At 36.3% G+C, this 24,787-nt stretch overlaps 1 protein-coding gene across 1 annotated transcript in view; it reads right to left on the minus strand.

Annotated features, from left to right (window-relative positions):
• Positions 1-24,345, minus strand: part of LOC150098638 (RNA demethylase ALKBH7, mitochondrial) — a 37,638-nt gene extending 13,293 nt beyond the window's left edge. The window contains exons 1-2 of the mRNA XM_090405445.1: positions 23,934-24,345; positions 14,771-14,944 (exon numbers count right to left, since the gene is read on the minus strand). Coding sequence (XP_090261571.1) covers positions 14,771-14,944; positions 23,934-24,308 — 549 coding nt within the window. The 5' untranslated portion in view covers positions 24,309-24,345. The remainder of the gene's footprint in view (positions 1-14,770; positions 14,945-23,933) is intronic.
• Positions 24,346-24,787: the final 442 nt, after the last annotated feature.

Consider the following 24,787-nt stretch of genomic DNA (forward strand, 5'->3'; position numbering starts at 1 on the left):
AATAGAAATCAAGGTGCTATTCTTAAAGACATATGGAAATATCTCATCAATTCTCTCAGCTTAACAGAACTACAATATACAAAAAAACTACACAACACATGGTCATGTACCAGATTCTGACTGAAGCATTCGAACGCATGCACGCCATCAAACATGAATTATCAAATGTAATGGCCTAGCAGTTACTAAAGTGTATGTTTTCATGTAACTTGATGCATTTGTTTTCACACCAATACAGCCTTGAAAATGCTAGACACCGGCTAGTGAAACTTGTTGGCTCTTTGTATTTTCAATCATTAAATCTTATGGTCTTTTAACAATAGAAGTTCTTAATTTTAATACATTAGACCAAATATGAACAATTTAAACCTTTTGTTTCTTCTAATTCAGTTGTCTGTATGTACTATCCAATGCACTACTTGTTAAATAGAATAACCTAGGCAGGAGATTTAAGTAGTGAATTTATGGTCACGATTGCAAAGTTGTTAGTCACTGAGGTATATCTGAGTATCTTCTTCTTCTTTAAGATTTCCTCTTTTAAACTAATTGTCCTAAGTAGCACAGCATTAACAAATAAATGTCTTAGGACCTTAAGAGAGGAAGAACCTCAGAAGCTTTGTTACATTTTGGATTTTGGCTCAACCCTGAGGCAATTCCTTTGTACTTAGACAGTACCACATGATACCATAGGGCAAACATAATGTATAGAGCATAATTAACAAAGTAATTAATGAAAAAGGGACACAACATAAATGGTGCAGCCAACAGGATGTGGTTTTGCTTAAATAAATCTTAATTAGAGACTAACCACGGCAAGTTGGTTTTGGATTCTAATCAGACAACTGAAAAGCAAAGGTTCAATTTGAATACTCTTGAAATTTTTTAGTGTGCTTTATTGTTAACTTAGATGCAAGCATGTTGAACCCAACTAGTAGTTTAATAATGGAAGACAATGAAATTTTTCGATGCATCAACCCCCAACAAGTGTTCCCTTAGTTCTTGGGCGAGGATTCAGATGATGTCATTGCATTCCTCAACTACATAGAAGAACTAAGAAAGGCTGGAGGATGGACTGATTTTCAGCTACTGGTCTTGCTCTGTAGTAAACTGGTAGGGAAAGCCAAAACCTTCCTATACTCCTCTCCTATTCTAAAAGAGACCCTGGAGTATTCAAAGGTTTAAAACGGTCCTAATTTCTCAGTTCTCTAAATTGGGAAGTTATTGGCCTAATTCCAGAAACTCCAGAGGTGCACTCAGAAGGACAGGGAGAGTGTGTCTGATTTTCAGAACAGATTACTAATGGTGGCCAGTACCCTGAGTGTCCACAGTGAAGAGAAACCTCACTTGGACTGGGCCGTCTTCCAGCAGTTCAGACAGGGGGTAAGAACAGAATTAAGGGAGACTGCATTCAATAAGAGGATAACCAACTTGAATGACTGTTACAATGCGGTCAAAGAACGTGAGCAGACGCATGGAGATATCCGTCCCGCAACTGCTCCTGGGTTTATTAATATGGTTGAAGAAGACTGCAGCTGAGTTAAAAGGCTCGAACAAAATAAAGAATGCAAGGACAAGAAAGAAAAATTTAAGGTGAAAAGGGGAAATGAAAACAATGTCAGTCAGGCGATAAATAAATTAACAGAATCTTTTGCTGAGACAGACAACATCAGATCTATTGTAAGACAGGAAGTAGAACTTCTCCAGAAGCCCGTCATGGAGTGTTTAGACGAAGCAAACTAGGAGCAGTGTCTATAAAGACCCCAGAGCCTAGTTGTAGCAGGACTGAGAAAACCACAAGGTTAATTTGCGAGGAGGTTGAGCGACAACAGGGGGGCCCCCCCACTTCTCGACCGAATAGATTCAGTAATGCAGAGATTAACAGAATTCACCTCCCAGGAAACGATAGCATTTCCATCAAATCACAGAAGAACTAATGATCAAAGCGATGGAAGAGAGCCTCCCAGGTGTTATAATTTTGACAAAATTGGGCACTTTGCTCTCAACTGTTTCAATGGCAGGAGACGCCTTAATAGAGGTCATAATGAAGAGCTTAGGTCTCACACATATGCTAATAGGATGTGGAGCAAAGGGCAAAGAATAAAAGGGCAGTCTTATGAAATGATGGTGAAGACCAGTGTGCATGGAGAACATTGCAATGCCTTACTTGACACTGGAGCCCAAACCTCCATCATTTCTGAAGACTATTTTAAAATATTAGAACCCTATATTAAGGACAAGATTACTTTCCTCAAACGATCTGTGAGAATATTTGGGTTTACAGCCTCCGCACCTCATGCATTTAAATCTGTGAATCTTAAAGCGTACCTACCTAAATTCAGAATGTGTGTTTGGCATGAGTTTCTGGTCTTGTCAGGATCTTCTCTCCCAACATAAAACTGATTCTGGATAATGATTTTTTGATAAGGTACAACTTTAAGTGTGATTATGCGAGGAAAGAAGTATATCTCCTAGGAAGAAGGCAAGACATTAAAGAGGGATTTGAACCAAAATCGCATGAGAAGGGAAGGAACTCACCCAGAATAAGATCTTATAAAGGGAGCCTTGAAAAACAAATCAATGAAACTATAAGTGAGCTAGCAGGTGATAACTTGGGCATGAAGGAAGGAGTACACTTTGTCAGGAGAGACAAGCCCTCATGTAATCCATTGTAGTAAGAACATCACAGGGAAATTATGTTGGCAATGGGAGCTTAGACGTAGATGAGATTCAACCCAATGTCTCAGAAGTAAATTACATTAGAGTTAGGAAAGGGGAAAGGGTGGAATCCAAAGGGGAAATGTATACTATTGATAAACTAGGTGAAGATGCAAACAACCACAGAGGTACATAGTGCTTCTACAATCAAAGAAATCCACAGTATGAGGAATGGATAAGGAGCAGGAAATCCTTGACATGGATCCCCCCCCCAGAAATGAAAGAGGACACAAGACAAAAAAAAAATTTGGAAAAATTTTAAAAGGGAGAGGAAACCTCTGTTAAATTGTGATCAATGAAGTTCTTAAGAGAATTTATTTCTTTCATAATTTAACAAGCAATGACTCAAAGAAAATTACTTGCATCAAAGTGTAAATTATATATGTGAACAAAGTTAGGATATTTTAAGCAAAGAGAAAATATTTGTGAAAATGTATAAGAAAATATTGTTATCCCATTATATATTATACTAAGGATGTGTGTCTATAAGGTGCTAATGCATGTTAACTAGATTTTATTAGAGAGGAATTTGAAGAATTTATATGTGATATAGTTTGGAGCAGCACGATTGTCAATCCTATGTGAGTTACGTGACTTAAACGCTCACATTTGCTGATAATATTTGCACAATATTTTGTAGTACTGAATTGAATTTTATGCAAATTTCTATGCACTGTATAATGTTGAATAAACCTTTTGTTTCTTCTAATTCAGTTGTCTGTGTATGTACTATCCGATGCACCACTTGTTAAATAGAAGAACCTAGGTGGAAGATTTAAGTAGTGAATTTATGGTCACGATTGCAAAGTTGTTAGTCATTGAGGTATATCTGAGTATCTTCTTCTTGTTTAAGATTTCCTCCTTTAAACTAATTGTCCTAAGTGGTGCAGCGTTAACAAATAAATGTCTTAGAACCTTAAGAGAAGAAGAACCTCAGGAGCTTTGTTGCATTTTGGATTTTGGCTCAACCCCGAGGCAATTCCTTTGTACTTAGACAGTACCACATGATACCATAGGACGAACATAACGTATAGAGCATAATTAACAAAGTAATTAATGAAAAAGGGAAACAACAGCATAAAGAGCTGAGATTATCATCAATTTTAACACCACTTTCCTTCATAATGTGATCCATATACTATATATATGATGAATAACAGAATGTACATCCTTGTCTCACACCTGATTTAATCATCAAACAATCTTCCTATACCCCCTCTTCAATTCTAAATGCTGACTTACAACTCCAAGACTAAGTATTGCTTGATAAAATGTCCCATTTACACCATAAAACTGTAACATTTGAAGCGCTTTCCTCTTTGGCACCTTGTCATATGTTTTTCCAGATCTACGAAACTTAAGAAATCAATGGAAAAAAATTCATCTAGCAGAGGAATTACAGAAACATTAGTAGTATCTCAAAAGCGACATGAAAGTGAAATCAAAAATAAAAGATTTAAAACAAGCTCTATTTTAATACACCTAATCAACATTTTCCCCACTACATAACAAAATTTTCAAACCCAATGTAGTTAAAAAACAAACTTTTCTGGTTATATTTGAACCATTTTCTCACCGCTAACATTTTTAACATTTTCGAAATTATGAAATGCACTGTCTGATCACAGAAGCGAGAGCTGTCGTTGGCGGACTACCAAAAAGAGTTAATTAATGTTGACGGGGAGAAAGAAATAAGCGATAAACGAATTGGTCACTGACATGCGAAATCACGTTTTATACATAAAATTTTTCAACTGTTATACAAACAAAATAGTAACCACTTTAAAAACTACAATGATCATAAAAGAGAAGTTAATTTTCCAACATGTAATAATAAACAACTCATCCCACAAGAAGGATTGATTATCCTATTATTGGAATGGATTCTCCTTCTTTTGACATGTGCAGAAGTGTCGAAGGGGCTCTCATCTGTGGACGTACAGTATGTATCAAGAGTCTGAACAAAACTGGTTATTGATGGAGACTAAAAACAGCAAAGCAGAAAACAAATCTCAGGTATACAGAAAAAGTTTCAGAAAAGCATTTCTGCATATCTATAAGGGAAAAACAGCTGAGTTAACAATAATGGCAGGTACTTACAAGAATTCCCCAGAACAAGAATTAGTTATTACTAAAACCATGTCATAATATAAAAATGTTCATAGATTCAAACAGAAAGAACAAGCATGTGTGCATGCATGCGTGCGCGCGCGCGTGCACACACACACACACACAGCAATGACTTTCTGAAACAGGCAGTGATGATCATCTTCTGTTGAACACCATAAGAATCCTACTGAAAACATATACTAAAGTTTTGAAAAGAATCAAAACTGCATTACTCCCAGATGTGAAATCAGAAGCATAGCTGGTAGGTTTTGGTAACCTTGACAAACTGTAGCCATGTAGCTTTTTTAGTGTGGCAATTTCGATAACTGGTAAAATATCCTGTCAAGTGACATTCTGACACTGGAGCTTTCGGCAAATGTCTCAATAACCATAGTGTTCCTACACATCTGTGTGAAGTTCAGATTTAAATATACAAGTATAATAGAAAGCGAATAAGAGAAAAAGAGAGATTGTGAAGCTGTCTTCAAAGATGGAAAAATAAAAACTCTATGGTGAGCACAGAAAGATGAAGAAATCACATAAAATATGCTGGCTAATAAATCAGGAAAACTAAATTATTGAATCTTTACAAGAAGTTAAACAAAAATTCATTGGACAATTTTGGAAATACAGAAGATAAATATCATGAATGTTTAAGCAAAAAGAAATTGAGAAATTAAAGAAAAATACCATTAAAGGAAATGAAGATCGTAAATGCTATATCCATCTGAACATAAAGATATTCTAGATGTCTTTTTTTTTGTTTGTTTTTTATAACGCTTCTGCATAAGGCCAAAAAGCCTACAGGAAATAAATATATCTGGGTTGGGATCAAAAGCAATTTCTGTAAATATTCTTCTTAAAGGGCTGGAGGTTATAGTCCTTGGAGAATACTTCATAAGGAAGGCTGTTCCACAGAACTATGTTAGATGGAATAAAAGACGACTGAGTAACAGGGTCCATGAGGTGCAGTTGCTCTAAAAGATGTTAGACAGCTGTTTCTTGTTCCTGTAGGTTCAGCAGGAATGGGGAAGGGGGCAGTGTATAATGGATGCTAGTGAACAATGCTCATAGAAATATCTATAGGAGAGAGACAATGCAGAAACTATGCCTTGACTACATTAAGAATTTTTAGAGAAGTCTTAGATGCACAAACCCAAATGTATGAGCCGTATTCCAAGGCTGGATGGATTTGAGATTTGTACAGAATAAGAAACTGGAGAGAAGAGAAGCAATGTCTTAAGCAAAAAAGATGCCAATTTTTTTTTTTTTTTTTGAAAGTAAAGCTGCTATAGCTGAGCAACTTGTGGCTATAACATCTTCAGAGATGAAATGTTGACTTAAATACACAAACATTATTAAAAAAAAGTTTGAAAACCAAAACCTTAAAGATTCAGTGGCAGACCCTGAAGAAAATGTTGACTGATTCAGTCAGAGGCATAAGACAGAGATAGAAATTCCATAAATTCTTGGAACTAGGGAGATGTTATGAGATGAGATTTTTTTTAATGATTTTTTAATCAAATTACTGGTCTTATTATGGAAATGATCCAGTTTTATATAGGTGTTTTTATTATTCAGTAAAAACTGCATTTTTTCTATGTATTATACAGAATTCTTCAAAACTCAGAGAGTGTAAGACTGGCTATCAATTTTAGAAAGCTGCAACCTTATGTAATTTATGCATTCTTTAGTAAGGTTTCTACAAGATCAACTGTTACCTGTGGTTTACATTGCATAGGACAGACAGGCAGGTTGGAAGAAGTACACAATCTGAACACATCAAAGATGTAGAGAACAAAAGGAAACAAATAAGAAATGGCAGCACATACAAATGAAATCAAACATCAAATATTATGGCAAACAAACATTCACTTACATTGAAGAATTACTGTGACACAAACATGGAGATAGCTAAATTACACTACAACCTTGTGCAAGTCTAACTGAATATCTTGAACCGTGTCTGAACACACTTGCTTCCATGAATACTATACTATACCATACTGAGTAAAGTATTGGAGCAAAGCATTATTTGTGGAGTAATGCATTTACTTCAATTACATTTACTTTAATCTCTTTTGGACACATTCTGTAAACTTTTTACAGAACTGTAAGTCGATACTACAACTATTCCACAATTTATTAATGCAACCTCTTCTATAGGAGCTGTCCTTACTGACTGAATTAATGATATAATTTTCCTTTTAACAGGTAAATATTCTAATAAATAACAGTGATTCCATAACCTTTTCTGGGCAAATTATCATATATTCACTGGCAGTCCTAGATTACTTGTCTTTCAAATTTTCATAATGAGACAAAATACGCTTACAACCATTTCTAGGTGTTTGGCATATTATGGCTGTACAATGTGCCAGCTCTTAGACTAGTCAACTTAACTGTGTGACTGCTTTCTGATACTTTCCTTTTGTTGAGCACCCTTCTTCTGACCTTTCTCCTATTGTTTTCCATCCTTTTATTATTATTTGAGACTGCCAGGGAGTCAAGGGCTTATCAAGAAAGGCTATAAATCACCCAAACCATCTGTCATACCTTCCCTTAAATTCATTCACACTAGATGCACTCACTCCCCCTAAAAGAAAACTATTCCAATCACTCACTGCTTTGTGAGAAAAAACCTAGCTCTTACCCCTATCTTGACTGCAAGCAAACTTAACTTCCATGAATGCCCCCATGTTCTCTCCCCATCTTCTATATAAATTTCATCAGACAATATCATATCACCCCTCTTTCTCCTGTTAACCAGAGTCTAATCCATATACTTGCAATCTGTATTCATAATTTAAATCCCAATATAATCTTTGTAACTCTTCTATATACCTTTTCCACAGCTTCTTTATCCCCTTGGAACCCAGGAAACCAAATCTGCATACAATAATCCAGGTGCAGTCTTACTTACTTCAGGATTTACTTTTTTTTATAACTTATAGTTTGCTTTGGATCATGCGATGAATTTGCATGTCACAGCATATTCCAAAGGTGATGTCACTTGACTACATCATAGTACAATTTGTTATTCAAAATTTGATTTACAAAAATATTGTTCTTGTCAGAATTCAGCCTTATTATTATTAACATCACACAAAAAACTCACTGAACTGTGCCTTAAATCCATTCACAGTTTCCACACTCATCAAACTTTCATGTAGTAATTGGGCTGATATGCCATCCAGTTCCACTGTTGTATTCACATTGATATTTTTTAATATGCTTAGCACCTCCTGTTCACCTAGCTGAATTTTGACAAGGGTCTCTGTCACATCAACAACTACAAAATCTCTACCTGGATGATGATACATCTTTGCAAAGTGATCACTCAACAGCTGAACTATTTCTTTTGCTTCTGTGCATTCTTACAATCAGCATTCATTAAAGTCATCCTTCCATAGACATTTTCCCTCTTATTTGCCACATAATGAAAAAACTCCTTTGGATTTACTTCAGTCTGCTTAGCTAATTTTCTCTCATAATCTGATTTGACCTTTTTTTACCATACTAGTTGTCCTTCTTGCTTGCACTTTGTAATGCTCAGAAGAATGCTGATCACCTCTTTCTTTATATTCCCTCAACAGTATTTTATTTTTTGCAGCTCTTGCTTTATATCTCTACTCATCCACTTAATCTCCACTTAGTTTATCCTCCTGACCTTGGGTATGCAGTCTGATACTGCTTCTCTCAAACAATTCCTGACCTCTTCTCAAACCATGGCACTGCTCCAAGATACCTCCTAAGTCCATTAATAATTTCCAGCTTGAGAATTCAACATACGACTACTTTTTAACAGATAATTTCATGTGTTTAGCGACTTCCTGACCTCTTCTCAAATCTTTGGGAAAATTGGGAAGAATGACTACATGGTCACTCTTCCCAATTGGAGGCAGAGCATCTATGTTAGTTATGGATATCTTCTGATGCTATTACCAGATCCAACACTCTCAAATTCTTGGTCTCCTCCATGAAATGCTGTTTCAGATCATTATTCCATATAAATTCCACTTCCATCTTGCCATGTTTCCTTTCCTCCCCATAATAATTGCTCATACTGCACTCATGCTAATCTGCCAATGCATAGCATCAACATCTTCTTGTGGACCTCCTATCTATAGCAGCAACCTAACAATATATTTTATCCTAATTGGCCTCTATTTTGCACCAGATAGACTCAAATGAACCACCTCCCCTAGACCTCAAATCCTCTTTAACTTCTAATTTTTGTGGTTGAAGTTCTTCAGCTATTGTCAGTAATACCTCACCTTCTGTCCTACTCCCTCTATCCTCCCTAAAAGTACAATAACTTTGCATTCTATTTGTGCTATATCATTTTCTGTCAACCAGTCTCAATGACACCTAAAATTTTTGGCAAAGTCAAGCTGACCAATACCAAAAATTTCTATCCCTTATTTCTGACACTTTTGGCATTCATGTACATGCCTTTTATCATCTCCTTGGACTAACATTACCCTCATGTAATGTCATTAACAATCCATTTGGATTTGAAACCTGCAAAACTGCCTTCACCACTGCATAATCATTTCTATACAAAGAGTCATTTGTCTCAGAGGTGGACACACACTTGACTACATCCCCCCCCCCACTAATACTTCTAGTTTCCCTGAGTTGGCGCTAACAACTTCTCACTGAACAATACTCTTTCCTAACATCTAAATCCAAATCCATTCAAATGCAGTCTGTCAGGCAGTCCTTGTATCCATCAAATTCACTCCACACATCTATAAGCTGCAAGCTATTCCTCCTGCATTGCACAATCTTCTCATTGACTCTTGGCAATGTCGGCTCTTCTTCTCAATTCAGTCCTGTCATACTGAGGCAGTAGATTCACAATCTTTGCTTTCTCACTCTTCATTTTGTTTCTATCAATAACTCTTTCATATCTTCTCTCATTGCATAGTTCTTACCTTTCAAATCATTCATACCAGCCAAAATAATAAATTCTTTCACATTAAGTATACCTCTTATTATTGAAACTCAATACAATACTTTCTCCTTATTCCCAGTTTCTTGTACTCCCATATCTTTCTCATTCACTTTTTCTTTCATTCTCCCTTTTGATGTACCACATGACCATCGTTTTTCTCCACTAATTTCAGCTCTGTCCTGTAAAGAATGCCACGTAAGCATATTATTTTACTCCTTATTGTCACCTCATCATCCACTTCTTTCATACACATTCATATTTCTCACACTATCATGTTCCTTACATTATTAATATTAGTCGCTTCGTTCTCCCACTTTCTACACAACTCAAATTTTGTGCAATTGCGAACAAAGTATTTATGACACATTCTCTCTCCACTCTTGCTTTCATACCACAAACCATTCACTCTTAGCAATGTTGATGTTTGGAGTGTGTTTGAAGGAAAAAGGCAGTTGTATGCTAGAGATGGACTGCATCTTAACATGGAAGGACATAAGCGATTGAAGAAGTTACTGTTTTCTGAACAAGTTGAAGTTATTGGGCAGGGAAACTAATATTGAAAATGTTGAATGTAAGAGAGAGAAACTTTAGCACTGATTGTATATTTATTGATCCTTATACGCAGAATAAATTGCAGAAGAGAAGGGATAAAAATCGACATGGGACTACGGAAATTAGTGACTTATATATCAGTTCTAAAGCCGGTACAAGATCTAGAGGGAATCTGCAATTTTTGTATACCAATGCAAGAAGCATTTGAAATAAGAGAGAAGAATTTTTGGCATTAGTCAGTGCAATCTCACCAAAAGTTGTAGGCATTAGTGAAACTTGGCTGTCAGTAGAAGATGTGGTCACTGGAATTGAATGTGATGGGTACAGTATTTTCAGGGAGGATAGAGAAGATAGAACAGGGGGAGGAGTACTGATGATGATAGCTGATGTGTTGCAACCAAAGAAAGTAGTATATCAAAATGATAGACATGCGAATGAGAGTTCATTTGAGGCGGTCTGGTGCGAAATAGTGACCAATGCAACCAAATATACAGTTGGATGCTGCAATAGGCCAGGGAGTACAGTGGAAGATATTGAATTCATGCATCAGCAAATTAGTGCAATGAGTGCAGGCTTAGTGATTATTATGGGGGATTTTAATTACGGTGATATCAATTGGAAGGAGGAAATATCACGTAGCAAAAAGGAAATGGAGTTCATACATATTCTACGAGATAATTACTTGAAACAGCACATAACTGAAGGGACACGTGGTGTGAGAGTGTTAGACCTGGTTATTGGTTCAGAGGTTATATGCATAAGTAAGGTGTCCTCGTTACCTCCAATTGGTGAAAGCGATCATGTGGTATTGACTTGGGAGGTTGCAAAATCTGTGGATTTTTCTGTTAAGAAGGGGTAGGTATATACGGAACTACAGGTTAGGCAATTATAACAAGCTTCGGAGTGAGCTTGCAGCCATCCCATGGCAGAACATATTGCAGGGGAAAGATGTTAGCAGTTCATGGGATAAAATCAGCGGGTATCTGAGGAAAGCAATATCAGATTGTGTCCCCATGGTCAGGTAGTCAAACAAGGCAGGCGTTAGATGGATGAGCAGTAGTATCAAGCTTGATCTGCAAAAAAAGAAAATGTTATGGAGAATTTACAAGGAGAAAGACAATCAGTACACCCATGAGCAGTACAAGGCTCAAGCTAGGAAGGTTACCAGCATAGTAAGAAAAGCTAAATCAGATTATGAGAAGACCTTAGCCAAAGAGATCAAGGGTAATCCCAAAGAGTTCTTCCGCTATGTAGCAAGTAAGAGGAAGAATGACTTCGGAAGGATAACTTTAGTGGGTGCTGATGGTATTGAGGTGACAAAATCAGATGTAATAGTCGAGTTACTGAGTGATCACTTTTCAAAAGTCTATCACCCAAGTGAGGATATCTCTATACCTGTAGCAATAACTAATGTGAGAATTGAAGCTAAAGAATCAGAGGTATTTAATATATTGCAAAATTTAAATGCAAACACTGCTCTAGGCTTAGATGGAATATCAGCTCGGGTGTTGTGTGAATGTACAAATGAATTGTCAACCCCTCTTACTTGGATATTTGATTTAAGTTTGAACTCTGGTATGGTCCCTAGGGAGTGGAAGTTAGATAAAGTGGTTCCTTTGCATAAGGGTGGCTCTAAAGCTGCGGTAGTTAATTACAGACCAATCGCCATCTCAGGAGTAGTGGTAAAAGTATTGGAAAAGTTGGTTAAAGACAAAATTCAAGAATGGGTGGATCAGGATATGATACTCTGTAGAGGCCAACATGTTTTTGTTAAAGGTAGATCCTGCCTTAGCAATCTATTAACTTTTCATAATAGAATGACATCTGAGTTGGACAAAGGAACTGGCTACACAGTGGTACTTCTGGATTTTGCTAAGGCTTTTGGCAGGATACCCCATAGAACATTGTTACGCAAATTGGAGCAGATGGGAATGGATACTAAATTGGTGATATGGATAGGAGACTGGCTCAGGGAGAGATACCATAAGGTGGCGTATGAAGGAGCCGAGTCCAGAATGAGGCAGGTAACCAGTGGTGTGCCTCAGGGCTCTGTGCTTGGGCCATTGTTGTTTAATTTGTATATAAATGATATAGGAAATGGCTTACAGGGAGATATTCAGTTGTTTGCTGATGATGCAAAGTTGGGTAGTGCAATAAAAAATCAAGCTGATGTTGAAAGTTTGCAGGATGATTTAAATAAGCTGGCAGAATGGGCAAAAAATAATGGATGTCAGTTCAATGTGGAAAAGTGTAAAGTCATGCATTTTGGGATTAAAAGATTACCAGCTGTGTACTACATTGATGGAAAGGTACTGCAAGAGATTGATTAGGCTAGGGACTTAGGGGTGTTGGTAGATAGGGAGATGAAGTTCAGAGGACACATTGCTAAGGTGTCCAAGATTGCACATAGGATTACTTGGTTGTTGAGGAACACACTGACATCCAGAGATAAAGAGGTTATTATTTCCCTTTATAAAGCATTGATACTTCCACATTTGGATTACTGTGCTCAGGTCTGGTCACCTGGATTCCTTGGAGATGACGAGGCTGTGGAGAGGGTTCAGAGAAGAGTGACCAAAGTTGGTGAGTAATGTAAAAAATGCTCCCTACATTGATAGATTGAGAGCTTGTAGATTGCAGAGATTAGTTGATAGGCGAAGAAGCGGGGATATGATAGAAACATTTAAATTACTGAAAGGTTTTTATAGGATTGATGCAGGGGAAATGTTTCAGCTGTGTGATAGTGATGGAAGAACAAGAGGTCATCCCTGGAAATTAAAGAAGAGTGTGGTTAACAAAGGTGTCAGAACAAGGTTTTTTGCCTGGAGGGTGGTGAATGAGTGGAATTCATTGCCTGACTTGGTTGTGAGCTCTTCGTCTGTAAATGATTCAAGAAGAGATATGACAGATGTTGTTTTGCTAGTTTGGGTCTCCTGCGATGAGTCTACTGACCCCATGGAGATACCCATAATAATAATAATAATAATAATAATAATAATACATAGAAAGTACACTACACTGTACAAAATCTCTCATACTAAACTCAGTGAACAAGGAAGCCTTGGCCGTACACATCTAGTACAATGTAGTACACAGCTTGTGATCTCTATTCCAAAGTGCATACCCTTACACTGAGCTACAATAAACTTTCAATCGATATTCTTTGCCAGTACTGACAGTCTTTTTAAGTCATCCTGCAATATCTACATAATCTTCATTAACTATTGCTCTTCTAACTTTGTATCATCAGCAAACAACTGAATAGTTTCCCATATATCGTTTTCTATATCATTGATGTATAAATTAAACAGCAGTGGACTAAGTATAGTTCGCCCACCGATTAGAGATCCTTCGACACTTCTGCGCATGACAGAAAAAGGAGAATCCATTCCAATAATAGGGTAATCAGTCCGTATTGTGGGATGAGTTGTTTATTATTACAGGTCGGAAAATTAACTTCTCTTTTATGATTATTGTAGTTAGCCAGTTGGAAAATTTTACCTATAAAGCACGTGATTTCGCGTGTTGGCAACCAATTCGTACGTCCTCATTTCTTTCTCCCCTTCAGCATGAATCGACTATTCTTGGCAAGACGCCAAGCAGAGACCTACAAAGGTGGGCAAACAATATTGAGCCCTACACTACATCATCCCACCGTCTGGATTCAATTTTCCTATCCAGCTTACAGTACCTAGTTTTTAAACATGGTATTTGAAATTTTAGTTAACACAAAAAAATATATATATATATATATAAAGAAAAGTGATATTCACTCTTTATTGTTTCAAGGTATATTTCTACATGAAAAGGCCATAACAATAATGTTGAACTCCCTGGTTATTGATCAATCATAATGGCATCTATGAGGAAGTTATGCTAGTCTTTATCAGATCCATGTTAGATATGATATTATCATGCTTATATACCCATTTATCAAACTCCAAGGAAACATTATTTGGTCTATCACAACTTTTAAATGTCTGTACCTATAACACTAATGCACAATAGATTTTGCAACTTTGTGTGTGTGTGGAGGGATTGTTTTTGATTTATGGCTGGGCAACTAAGACTATGAAGTCAATGTATTGTCTGTTAACTGCCTCTGTGTGTGTGTGTGTGTGTGTGTGTGAGGTGGGGAGGATACATATATCTATAAGCAAAACATAAATAATAACAGGATCATGACATACTCTGGCAAAGTCATGTTAAGTGCAAGTAAGTATATTGGCCCCGGAATTTAAAAAACAAAAATGCATACTTCTCTAGTAAAGAATGAATGAGGAAGGGAGGAGGGAAAGAATAGGTAATGATACATGTATACTATATTTTGGGAAAAAAAAAAAAAAAAAAAAAAAAAAAAAAAAAAAAAAAAAAAACTAGTTTTAAAAAAAGTTGCAATATCAATTTATAAATAAATATGTGAAGAGGTCTTACCCGAACACTATCAATGTGAGGTTTGATGTAGCCATTCTTGGCAAGATCCAGGACGTGAACATGATGAAGTTGTGGTATACCTGGTGGGAATGCGAGTTCTCTCACTCGTTGCAGAATTGTTTCATTCTGTAAATTCCACTTCAGCCTTTCGGTTTCTCTGTAACCATGAATTGCCTTGATAAAATAAAGAGCACAAGTTGAACCATGAATTTAATTTATTATTACAGCAGATAATACTAAATGCCTGAACCATGCACATGAAATAGCATAGTTCAGGCATTATAAAAAAAGAAAAAGAAAAAAAGCAGATATATAATATTGAAGTTATTATTACAACAAACCTCCACAGTCAGACTCATTATATACATCAGTTGTGGCATGTGCCAATTCAGGTTGTGTGTGCTGTCGTGTGGCTTATAGGACTCGCGCTACAAAATTCACATCAATTGCATTTTTCATTGATGTGTGAAGGTTTTAAGAGTGCATAATGCATCAACACTCATCTTAATTGGTCCAATGCAATTAATTGTAGGATAACTTTGAATACTTTAATTTGTCAATTAATATAATTTTAAATATGGAGAGCATAAAGGTCAAATGAACAATAGCTATGCTTCATGCATGCCGTTTATGTGGAATGCAAAAAGGGTTTATGCTTTGTAGTGAGATTATCATTTAGCAAATACTAGAGTGAGACATAGATAATTTGAATTTTGATATGATTTTTAAATACAGCTATATAATAAATATAAAAGTAATCACCTGGAAAATTATAATTTTTCTGGTTTGAAATAACTCATTTTACTTATTTAAACACAAATTCCAACCTCCTTTGACTAATCATACAATCTGTGAAAGCTCTGGCAGAAAACGGAACATTCAGTAATCGTCAACACTGGTTACCATTGTAAATATGGACAAAAAAGTTATAAATTATTTATAGAAAATTATAAAGGATGATTCTAATTTATTGTCAGGGTTTCCATGACCTATAATTTTCAAAATAGAAACAACAAAATAAAACTGCTTACAGAATATGAAAGGGTAATTCAAAAAGTTTTATTAAAGAATTAAAACTGCAGAATGCTAAACAACTTTAACATGCATGCCTTTTGTGACATGTAAGATGTCCAAGCGATAATCAATTTCCCTCCAAGTGTTCTCCATCATTTGAGGTATAACTGTTTCTATCACAGCAACAATTCTGGTCTTGAGTTCATTGAGGGAGGTCACAGGGGTCTGGTAATGCATGAAATCAAGCAGCGTAATATCAGGTGAGCACAGAAGCCAAGGAATCAGTCCACCAAACCCAACCAAACACCCAGGAAAATGCATGTCAAGAAATTTTCAGACAATAAGAGCCCAATGTGGCAATGCTCCATCTTGCTAGAACACCACATTTGGCTGATGATCTTCCAAACTGGGGGTAACAGATACAGCATGTCCGGATAGTTCACCACTGTAACTTTTTTCCGCAAAGAAAAAGGGAACCAAAACTTCCGAACATGACAAGGAACACCAGACATTCACCTTTGCACTATTTTTTTCGAATACTTGAATGGTATGAGGGTTTTCTGATCCTCATATTCTGCAGATATGATTTACTCTCTCTGAGATGCAAAATGTTTCTTCATCACTAAAAAATCATTAATCTCCAAAGGTAATTTTCATCAGCTTCGACTTTTGACAAAATGTCTTGGGCAAATTGTAAATGGCAAAGTTTATTGTCTGGCTGTAAAGCCTGAACAATCTGCAGTTTGTTAAGCATGGAGTTGACAGCAGAGTTTATAGGATTATTAATAACCCTCCAAACAGTCATTTGTAGCATACCTAACTGCAAAGAAGCTTGTCTAGTTGATTTTTGTAGGCTTCGATAAAATGTTTTCTGGATTCAAGGAACATCTTCCTTCAAAGTGCTCGGTCTTCCTGCTCCTTTTTGGTGCTGAATAGTACCAATCTCTTGAAATTGCTTTAACCAATGTCAGATAGCATTATCTGAAGGTGGATGTTTTCCGTACTGAGTTCTGTAATGATATTGAGTTGTGATAACAGACTTTGTTTCGAAAAACCAAAGTACACACATTGCTTTCTCTTAAACAGCTGCCATTTTGAAGTATGATGTCATATTATTTCCCAGACATCAATGCGGTGATTAAAAATGTTAACAAATAAAACTTTTTGAGTTACACTTTCATATTCTGCAAGCAGTTTTATTATGTTGTTTCTGGTTTGAAAATTATAGGCCAAGGAAACCCCGACAATAATTTAGAATCACCCTGTATATTAAAAATTTGTCTATATTAGTTCCCTAAACATATCAGTTCACACTTCAGCATGCATTCTCAGAAAACAAATTGAACATTGTCAAATGCTCACACGTTAAAGAAATGCTTACACGTTTAAAAGTGTCCTCTTATGAAGATAATATTGGTGATATGATTATTCCATGGATGTGCAGTTCACACCTAACACACCATGAATATATGCTCCGATATATATAAAAACTCCTATCTACAGTCCCAAGAGGCAAAGCAATGCAAGCAAGTCTAAGGCATAAAGGTCATAATTAGCCCCCTCCTATATTTGCAATCCTAAGGATGAAACAGAACATGAAAGCTATAGGGCCCATGGACATAATGAGCATTGTAATTACCTAAATAACACAATTTCATCTTGTCAGAATGATGATAATCCAACTGAAGATTCTGTTTCAAATATGAAAGTTAAGATCAGAAAGAAAAGAACAAACTACGCCATAATACGAGAATGTCCATTCTTTTATTGTGAATGATTCTGACTCATCTCTGTTCTGCTGATGATATAGTTCTCTTGGCAGGAGATCTAGAAATAAAGTTAAGAGAATTAGCTCAAAGTGTCCAGTCAAATTGGGTTGAAAATAAATAAAATAAAGGAAATGATGAATTACAATTTAATAACAAAAAGAATTATACTAGCAGATGAAAAAAGAAAAGAGTATATTCAAATTTATCTGAAACAAATTATAAAAATTAAAGATGGATAGAACAGAAGAAATAAGGATATAATTAGGCTGCATTGCTTTTGAATGATGAAAGATATCTTCAAAGGTGGTGATATTCCTATTAGTTGGAAGAGAAAAGTTCTGACCAACTTACTTATAATTATGTATGGAAGTGAAACCTTTAACTAAAGAAATGGATCACCAATTGAAAGTTACCCAGAGAAGAATTGAAAGAATGGAATATGCTTAGTGTGATGCTTAAGAGACAGGATACTTCCCATTTGATAACATCACGGATAGGTATGTGGGACATTGTTGAATGCATTATGCATTTGTAACAGAGATGGGCTGGACACATTGCAGAATATAACAACACAAGATGGCCCAAATTATTAATAGAATGGGGACTTATGAATAGCAGTAGACAAAAGAGAGATGTTAGGATGAAGTTGTTTGCTGGAATTTAATGGATGAGAAAAGCTGAAAAGAGAATGGAATTCAGAAAATTGAAGACCTTTATCCAGAAGTGGACTGATATAGTTTGGAAAAAAAAAAAAAATATATATATATATATATATATATAAAATATGCTGATATTATTACACTATATGGGGTTGGTTGGAAGTTTTGTATAGATAGTGTGCGTTATCTATACGAAAAAGTCTAAATTCGTTAAAAATGAACATGCGCGGTATACATTTGAAAGGTATGAGAGGTAAATCAAATGTAATAACAAAACTAAGGTAGCAGCATTACTTAATATTTATTGAACATTACGCTATTCAAATCCAAAAAATTCTTCATCAGACTCAACTGCGTTAAAAATTTCATTTTTAATGCAATATAACAGTATTTCTTCAGCTTCATAATCAGTCACTGGATACCACTGCATTCCCTTGTGCTTTAATGAAACCATTTCTAACACAGTTTTCACTTACAGCAGCCCAACTTTCTACAATCTCTATATGACATTCTTTTCGTCTGCCCTGTTTTGTTATATTCATGGATGCCATTCATCATCCAGTCTTCCCACTTAGCCTGTAAATTGTCTTTGAATGGTTTATTTACTACAAGATCAAGGGGTTGGAGTTTTTTTTTGTTAAACCACCTGGTTTAACAAAAAATTGATTAAGAATTACCTACATTACTATGAAACTGACTTTGCCAATGTCATCAACGATTTTACTAACAGAAAAGCAAGAAAAATAGCATTTTAGAATGTTGAAATTAAAGTTTTACTTCAAAAATAAACATACTGTTTTAATTTATTTCCTAATACATCGTTTGGACTTTTTGTAGTGTGTATTGAGAGGGGCAGCAAACTCAGGGACCGCTCAGGGTGGAAAAAGCTCTAGCTACACCACTGCCCCCCCCCTGATATATCCATTGTAACCCTCTCTCTCTCTCAAAGACACTGTTTCACCCTAATGTCTCTTCTATTGATTGTTTTGGACAATGTTCCACTAAACAGAGATGGGCTACCATTAGAAGCAGTGACAGTTTTATGCTCTATACTAATGCCAGGAGTATCCAAAATAAAGGAGATGAATTGGTGGCACTGATAGCATCAGTCTGGACAAAGATTATTGGGATCTCTGAGACGTGGTTGATGGAGGATGATATAATAACAGGAACTGAAGTAGCAGGGTACAGCATTTTTCGGCAGGATAGGAAAGGAAAATGTGGTGGTGGAGTACTGCTTATGATAAGTGATGACTATGTCCTCTAAGAGTGGAGGCTTTGGAAGGCAGTGACACTAATGGTTTTGAAAGCATATGGTGTGAGGTAGAAGTGGCCAAGACAGGATATTTAGTAGGGTGTTGCTACAAACCAGGGAGCACAAAGAGTGGGGAGCAGATGTATAAGCAGTTGAGCTTGGCAAGTGCAAGAAGAATGATTGTTATGGGAGATTTTAACTACAACAGTATAAGCTGGGAAGAGGAAAATGCATGTAATAATAAGGGGATGGAATTTCTAGAATTCTTGAGGGACAAATGTCTCAGGCAACATGCAATAGAGGGAACAAGAGGTTCAAGAGTTTTGGATTTGGTCATAGCATCAAAAGAGCTGATAATAAGTGAGATGACATCTCTCCCACCAGTTGGAGAGAGAGTGACCATATGGTTTTGACTTGGAAGATGAATAGATATGCAGGTGTATCAAAGAAAAGGGTACGTATGTGGAATTATAAGGCAGGTGATTATAATAGTCTTAGGTATCAACTAGGGGCAGTTCCATGGAAGGCAGAATTGGAAAGCCAGGATATCATTAGTGCATGGAAATTGTGATGGAATATTTGTTAGCAGCAATTGTAAGCTGTATTCCATGAGTGAAGCAGACACAATTTGGTGTAAAGTGGATGACAAGCACCATCAAACAGGAACTGCAGTTGAAAAAGAGATTATGGAAGAGATATGAGAGGGGTGAAGGGCAGATACAAGAAGAATATAAGAAGCAGGCCAGGAGAGTGACCAGTATGGTGAGAAGGAAAAACTGAATTATGAGAAGAGATTGGCACTAAGATCCAAAGAAAATCCTAGGGAATTTTTTAGCTATGTGGAAGAATGACATTGCGGGATAAAAATGGGAATACAGTGACTGATGCGGAGGACATATTGGAGTTATTCAATGAGCACTTTACTGGAATATTTCATCCTGGAGAAGGTGTTAACACTAGAGGCATAGGGCAGGTTAAGGGTTTAGAGATGTAAAAGGAGAGTGTGTTCCAAACACTGAGTACTCTAGATACCAGTAAAGCTGTGGGACTGAATGGTATTTCACCACAAGTTTTGAGAGAATGTGCTAAAGAACTGACAGCTCCATTGATGTGGCTCTTCAATAAAAGTCTGGCTGCAGAAAGGTGCCCAAGGAACAGAAGGAAGGTAAGATAGTGCCGCTGCACAAGGGTGGTAGCACACTAGAAGTGTCTAATTATAGGCCAGTTTGTGTGTCATCAGTAATTAAGGTTTGGAGAAATTAGTGAGGGACTATATACAGTGCTGGGCAGATGAGGGTAATGTTATCTGTGAGAATCAACATGGATTTGTTAAGTAGCACTCTTGTTTTAATAATATGACTGCCTTTTATAATAAAATAACAAGAGCAGTTGATGAGGAAGAGGCATATGCTGCCATTTTTTTGGATTTTGCAAAACCGTTTGACAGGGTGCCACATGATAAGCTGATATTTAAGTTGCAGCACATGGGTTTAAATGTCGGGTTAGTCAAATGGATTCTGGATTGGTTGTGTGATAGGTATTAGAAGGTTGTGTATGGTGGAACAATAGTAACGAACCAGAAGGTAACAAGTTGGGTTCCACAGGACTCAGTACTGGGACTGGTATTGTTTAACCTTTATATCAATGACATTTGTCAATGCATTGCAAGGGGATATTCAGTTGTTTGCAGATGATGTGATGCTGGGAAGGGTTATAAGTAATAGTACAGATGCAGAAGCCCTGCAAGAGGATTTGAATAAACTAGACAGATGGGTAAATGAATGGAGGGAAGTGTCAGTTTAATGTAGCAAAATGTAAGGTCTTGAAGTTTGGGATACATCGATGGAAGGCTGCATACTCGATTGGAGGAGTGTACTGGAGGAAGTAGGAAAGATGAGATCTGGGGATGATGATTGATAGAAAACTGAAATTCAGGGGGTGCAAAGGTGGTGAAGGTAACCCAGAGGATTACTGCAATACTGAGAAGGACGTTGACCTGCAGAGATAGAAGAGTTATCATTCTGTTGTATAAGATCCTGATCAGACCACGCTTAGACTATTGTTCTCAAATTTGGTCCCCAGGATTTGAAGGGGATAAACTAACTATGGAAAGAGTGCAGAGGCAGATAACAAAGATGGTTTCAGGACTGTACAATGTCAGTTAAGAGGATCGACTGAGGGAATGTGGACTGCAGAGTTTGGTGGATAGAAGAGGTGATATAATTGAGACTTTTAAACTGTTGAGAGGCAGTTACAGGGTAGACATTGGGGAGTTATTTCACTTGGTGGAACAGCGAGAAGGAATGATGACAAGGGGCCATCCCTGGAAGTTATGAAAGGAAGCTGTGAGCAAGAGGGTGAGGTGGTTTTTTTTGCATGGAGGGTGGTTGGACCGTGGAATGCACTGTCTGAGAGAGTGGTTAGAGCAAGAACGGTCAATGAGTTCAAGGAGTGGTATGATAAACTTTGTATTTCCTAAGAACAACCTCCCACGATGAGTCTTTTGACTCCGTGGAGGCCTGGATAATAATAATAATAATTATGCCTAAATTGCTATTTTAGATGTAAAAAACATAAAAGCATTCATTTACTGCTAGTCAACATCCACTTACTGTCCAGCTTCAAACCTATCAAGCCAACTTCTCTTTCTCCTCTTTCATTTTATCTACTGTTGTTCTTTGGTTGAAAAGCTACAGCATGTTTAGCAGCTTTTAGAGAAAAGCATAGGCAATACCAATGCCATTTCTGATGAACAACAGTCATGAAAATATCTTCAGAATGTTCATTACGGAAACATTTTGTGAACATATTGCCACACCAAAAAAAAATTAATATTTATTAATCACCAATATTTCATTTTGTATCGTAAAGCATTATCATTATGCGAAGCTGTGACCCATCCCATAAAGCAATATGGAAAGGGTCACAGCTTCCCAGACTTTATTGAGGCCTCATCAGTGGGAGCTAGACCCAAAGGTGATACCAAGGTTGAAGTAATGCAGAAGTGATATTTTCATATAAGAGTAGCCAAAAGGTGTCACATCTTATTATACGTCTAAGGATATGTGCTTTGCATTATGAGATACTAAGGCAAGTGATGTGAAGTCATTAGCTTCTATATATGAGTTGCCCAGTGCTGAAAATACTCCAGGTGCAAACTTTGTTTACACTTGCATAAAGGATTAAACCAATTTCTTGGCATCTTTAATTTACTGTACTTGGTAAAAACACCAGGGGTAGCTGCCATGGTAATAGCATATCTTGTAGAGAAGGTAATTGGTTGTGAATAGGTTTAAAGTTGGCAATGAATTGGAATTTCTTCAAAATCTTTTCTGCTCATTCAGAAACACCTTTAATATAAGGAATAGGAGTTCTGTGTATGTGTTCTTCCCTTGGTGGAAGACATGATTAATGATTTTACATATAATTCTTCAGTCATCACTGTTGTTTAATATGGCTGAGTTTTATTTATTTATTTTTAATAGTTTCCAATTCTTGTTGAGGAAATACTTCCAAGGAGAAAATTTTATGTGCTCTAGATTACCAAGGATTTCATAATACCATATTTCCGAGATGGAAGGCATGCAAACAAAATAGGAACATACCAACATTGTAGCATACATTTTTTCATTTAAAATCTTAAAAATGTACCACAGGTATTTTTATACAAGAAGACTACATGGAAGAGCAGGGAGTGATTTGGTTATTAATCAGATAATTGCTCTCTTCTGTACTATTTTGAGAAAGTGCATATGGGTACCACTCAAATGTGACAATAGTCCTTCAACAGTTGGACAGATCTGTGATTGTATAGAATCACTAGCTGTGAGATAAATAATGGTTTGAACCATATTCAGTTTTCTATATCACAAGTAACCCTTGTTTTAAATGAAAATGTTCATATGCAATATGTGAAAGACGTGCATCTTTGTGGTTTCTAACAAACTGAATCAGATGTTAAATTTTGTTTATACTTCCACGGCCCATCCCACAACAATTAAAAATTCTTGGCTTTTCTAAACACTGTATAAATACCATACAATTTATACATGAAATGATAATAAAATGATGAAGCAAGATTTCAACAACAGCTATACTGACAATGATTTGCTTGCCTGTTTTCCATTATTCCATGTTTTGTATATTCCAATGTCAGAAAACTGCTTCTAGTGAATGTAGATACCTGCACTAGAAGTAATCATATAGCATTACATTATTAATACTGGTGTTGCACTAAATTACAATCATGGGTGATAAACTCTCATTTGCCCATATGCACTAAGTGATGTGGGGTGGTGGGGGTCTTTTATGCTCCCAAACCAATTAGTAAGCAATCAATATCTGTTCATCACTGGCCATTATGCCCTATGAATAGGCGATAAATGCGGATAAGCGCATTTATTTAGTCATGACTAAATTAATAATAAAGAAAATTATTACTCTATGTATTTCAATATTCTGCCTACATCATCCCAGTGATCATATTCGTATTTGAGACGTCTCATGTAAGGTTCAAGCTCGTCCAATAAAGATTTCTCTTCTTCATCTGACAAGAAGTTGTCATATACGGTCATGTATTTGGCTAATGTTGTACAAGTATTACAATCACTGCTATATATACAACTAGGCAGTTCATCTGATTTATGCCTCTCATGTTGCAAAACCGTCTGCTTTCCGCTGCACGCCACATATGATTGGGTATGAACTCTATTATGCGTTGATGAGGGCTTTAACCGTTGATAATTTGGCAGCCAAATTAAGAGATATCGTGCGCATAAATCAGCATTTTTTCTTATCGAGAAAGAATTCTGAAAAACCATTAAATACCGCCAAATTCCCATTTCTTCCTCTTTAGTTATAAACTAAACACCGTGAAAATTAACGCACTTTAACACACATATTGAATAACTGCAAAGCGCACCACCTCATCTGTCAACATTAAAATTTAACAAACAAAAAAACAAAAATTAAAGAGTGTAATAAAAAATCTACACAGATGAATAACTATAATAAATAATACAAAAAAAGCGAAATTAAAAGGGAAAAAAGTACATTTTAATCACCCTTTCACTACTAGTAATAACAATAATTATTTTTTATTCTTTTTAAAGCGGAACCCCAGGGAATTTAGTGAGACATTGAAAGTGATGATTCGGCTGTTGGCTATCTCTGAATGGGTTAATTATACTAATTCGGGAACCGCAGAACGCTACTGTTGCACAGGGAGAAGCTTAACGCTTTATATATTCCCCGTAGTCTGATGCAAAGAAAACACTGGTAGGAAAAAATTTACGAGCGTTTAGCTCGCCCAGTAAGGGCA

Source organism: Typopeltis vanoorti, chromosome 15 (genome assembly GCF_054136105.1).
Source record: "Typopeltis vanoorti isolate ZY-2024b chromosome 15, IOZ_Tvanoo_1.0, whole genome shotgun sequence".
Taxonomy (NCBI): Eukaryota; Metazoa; Arthropoda; class Arachnida; order Uropygi; family Thelyphonidae; genus Typopeltis; species Typopeltis vanoorti.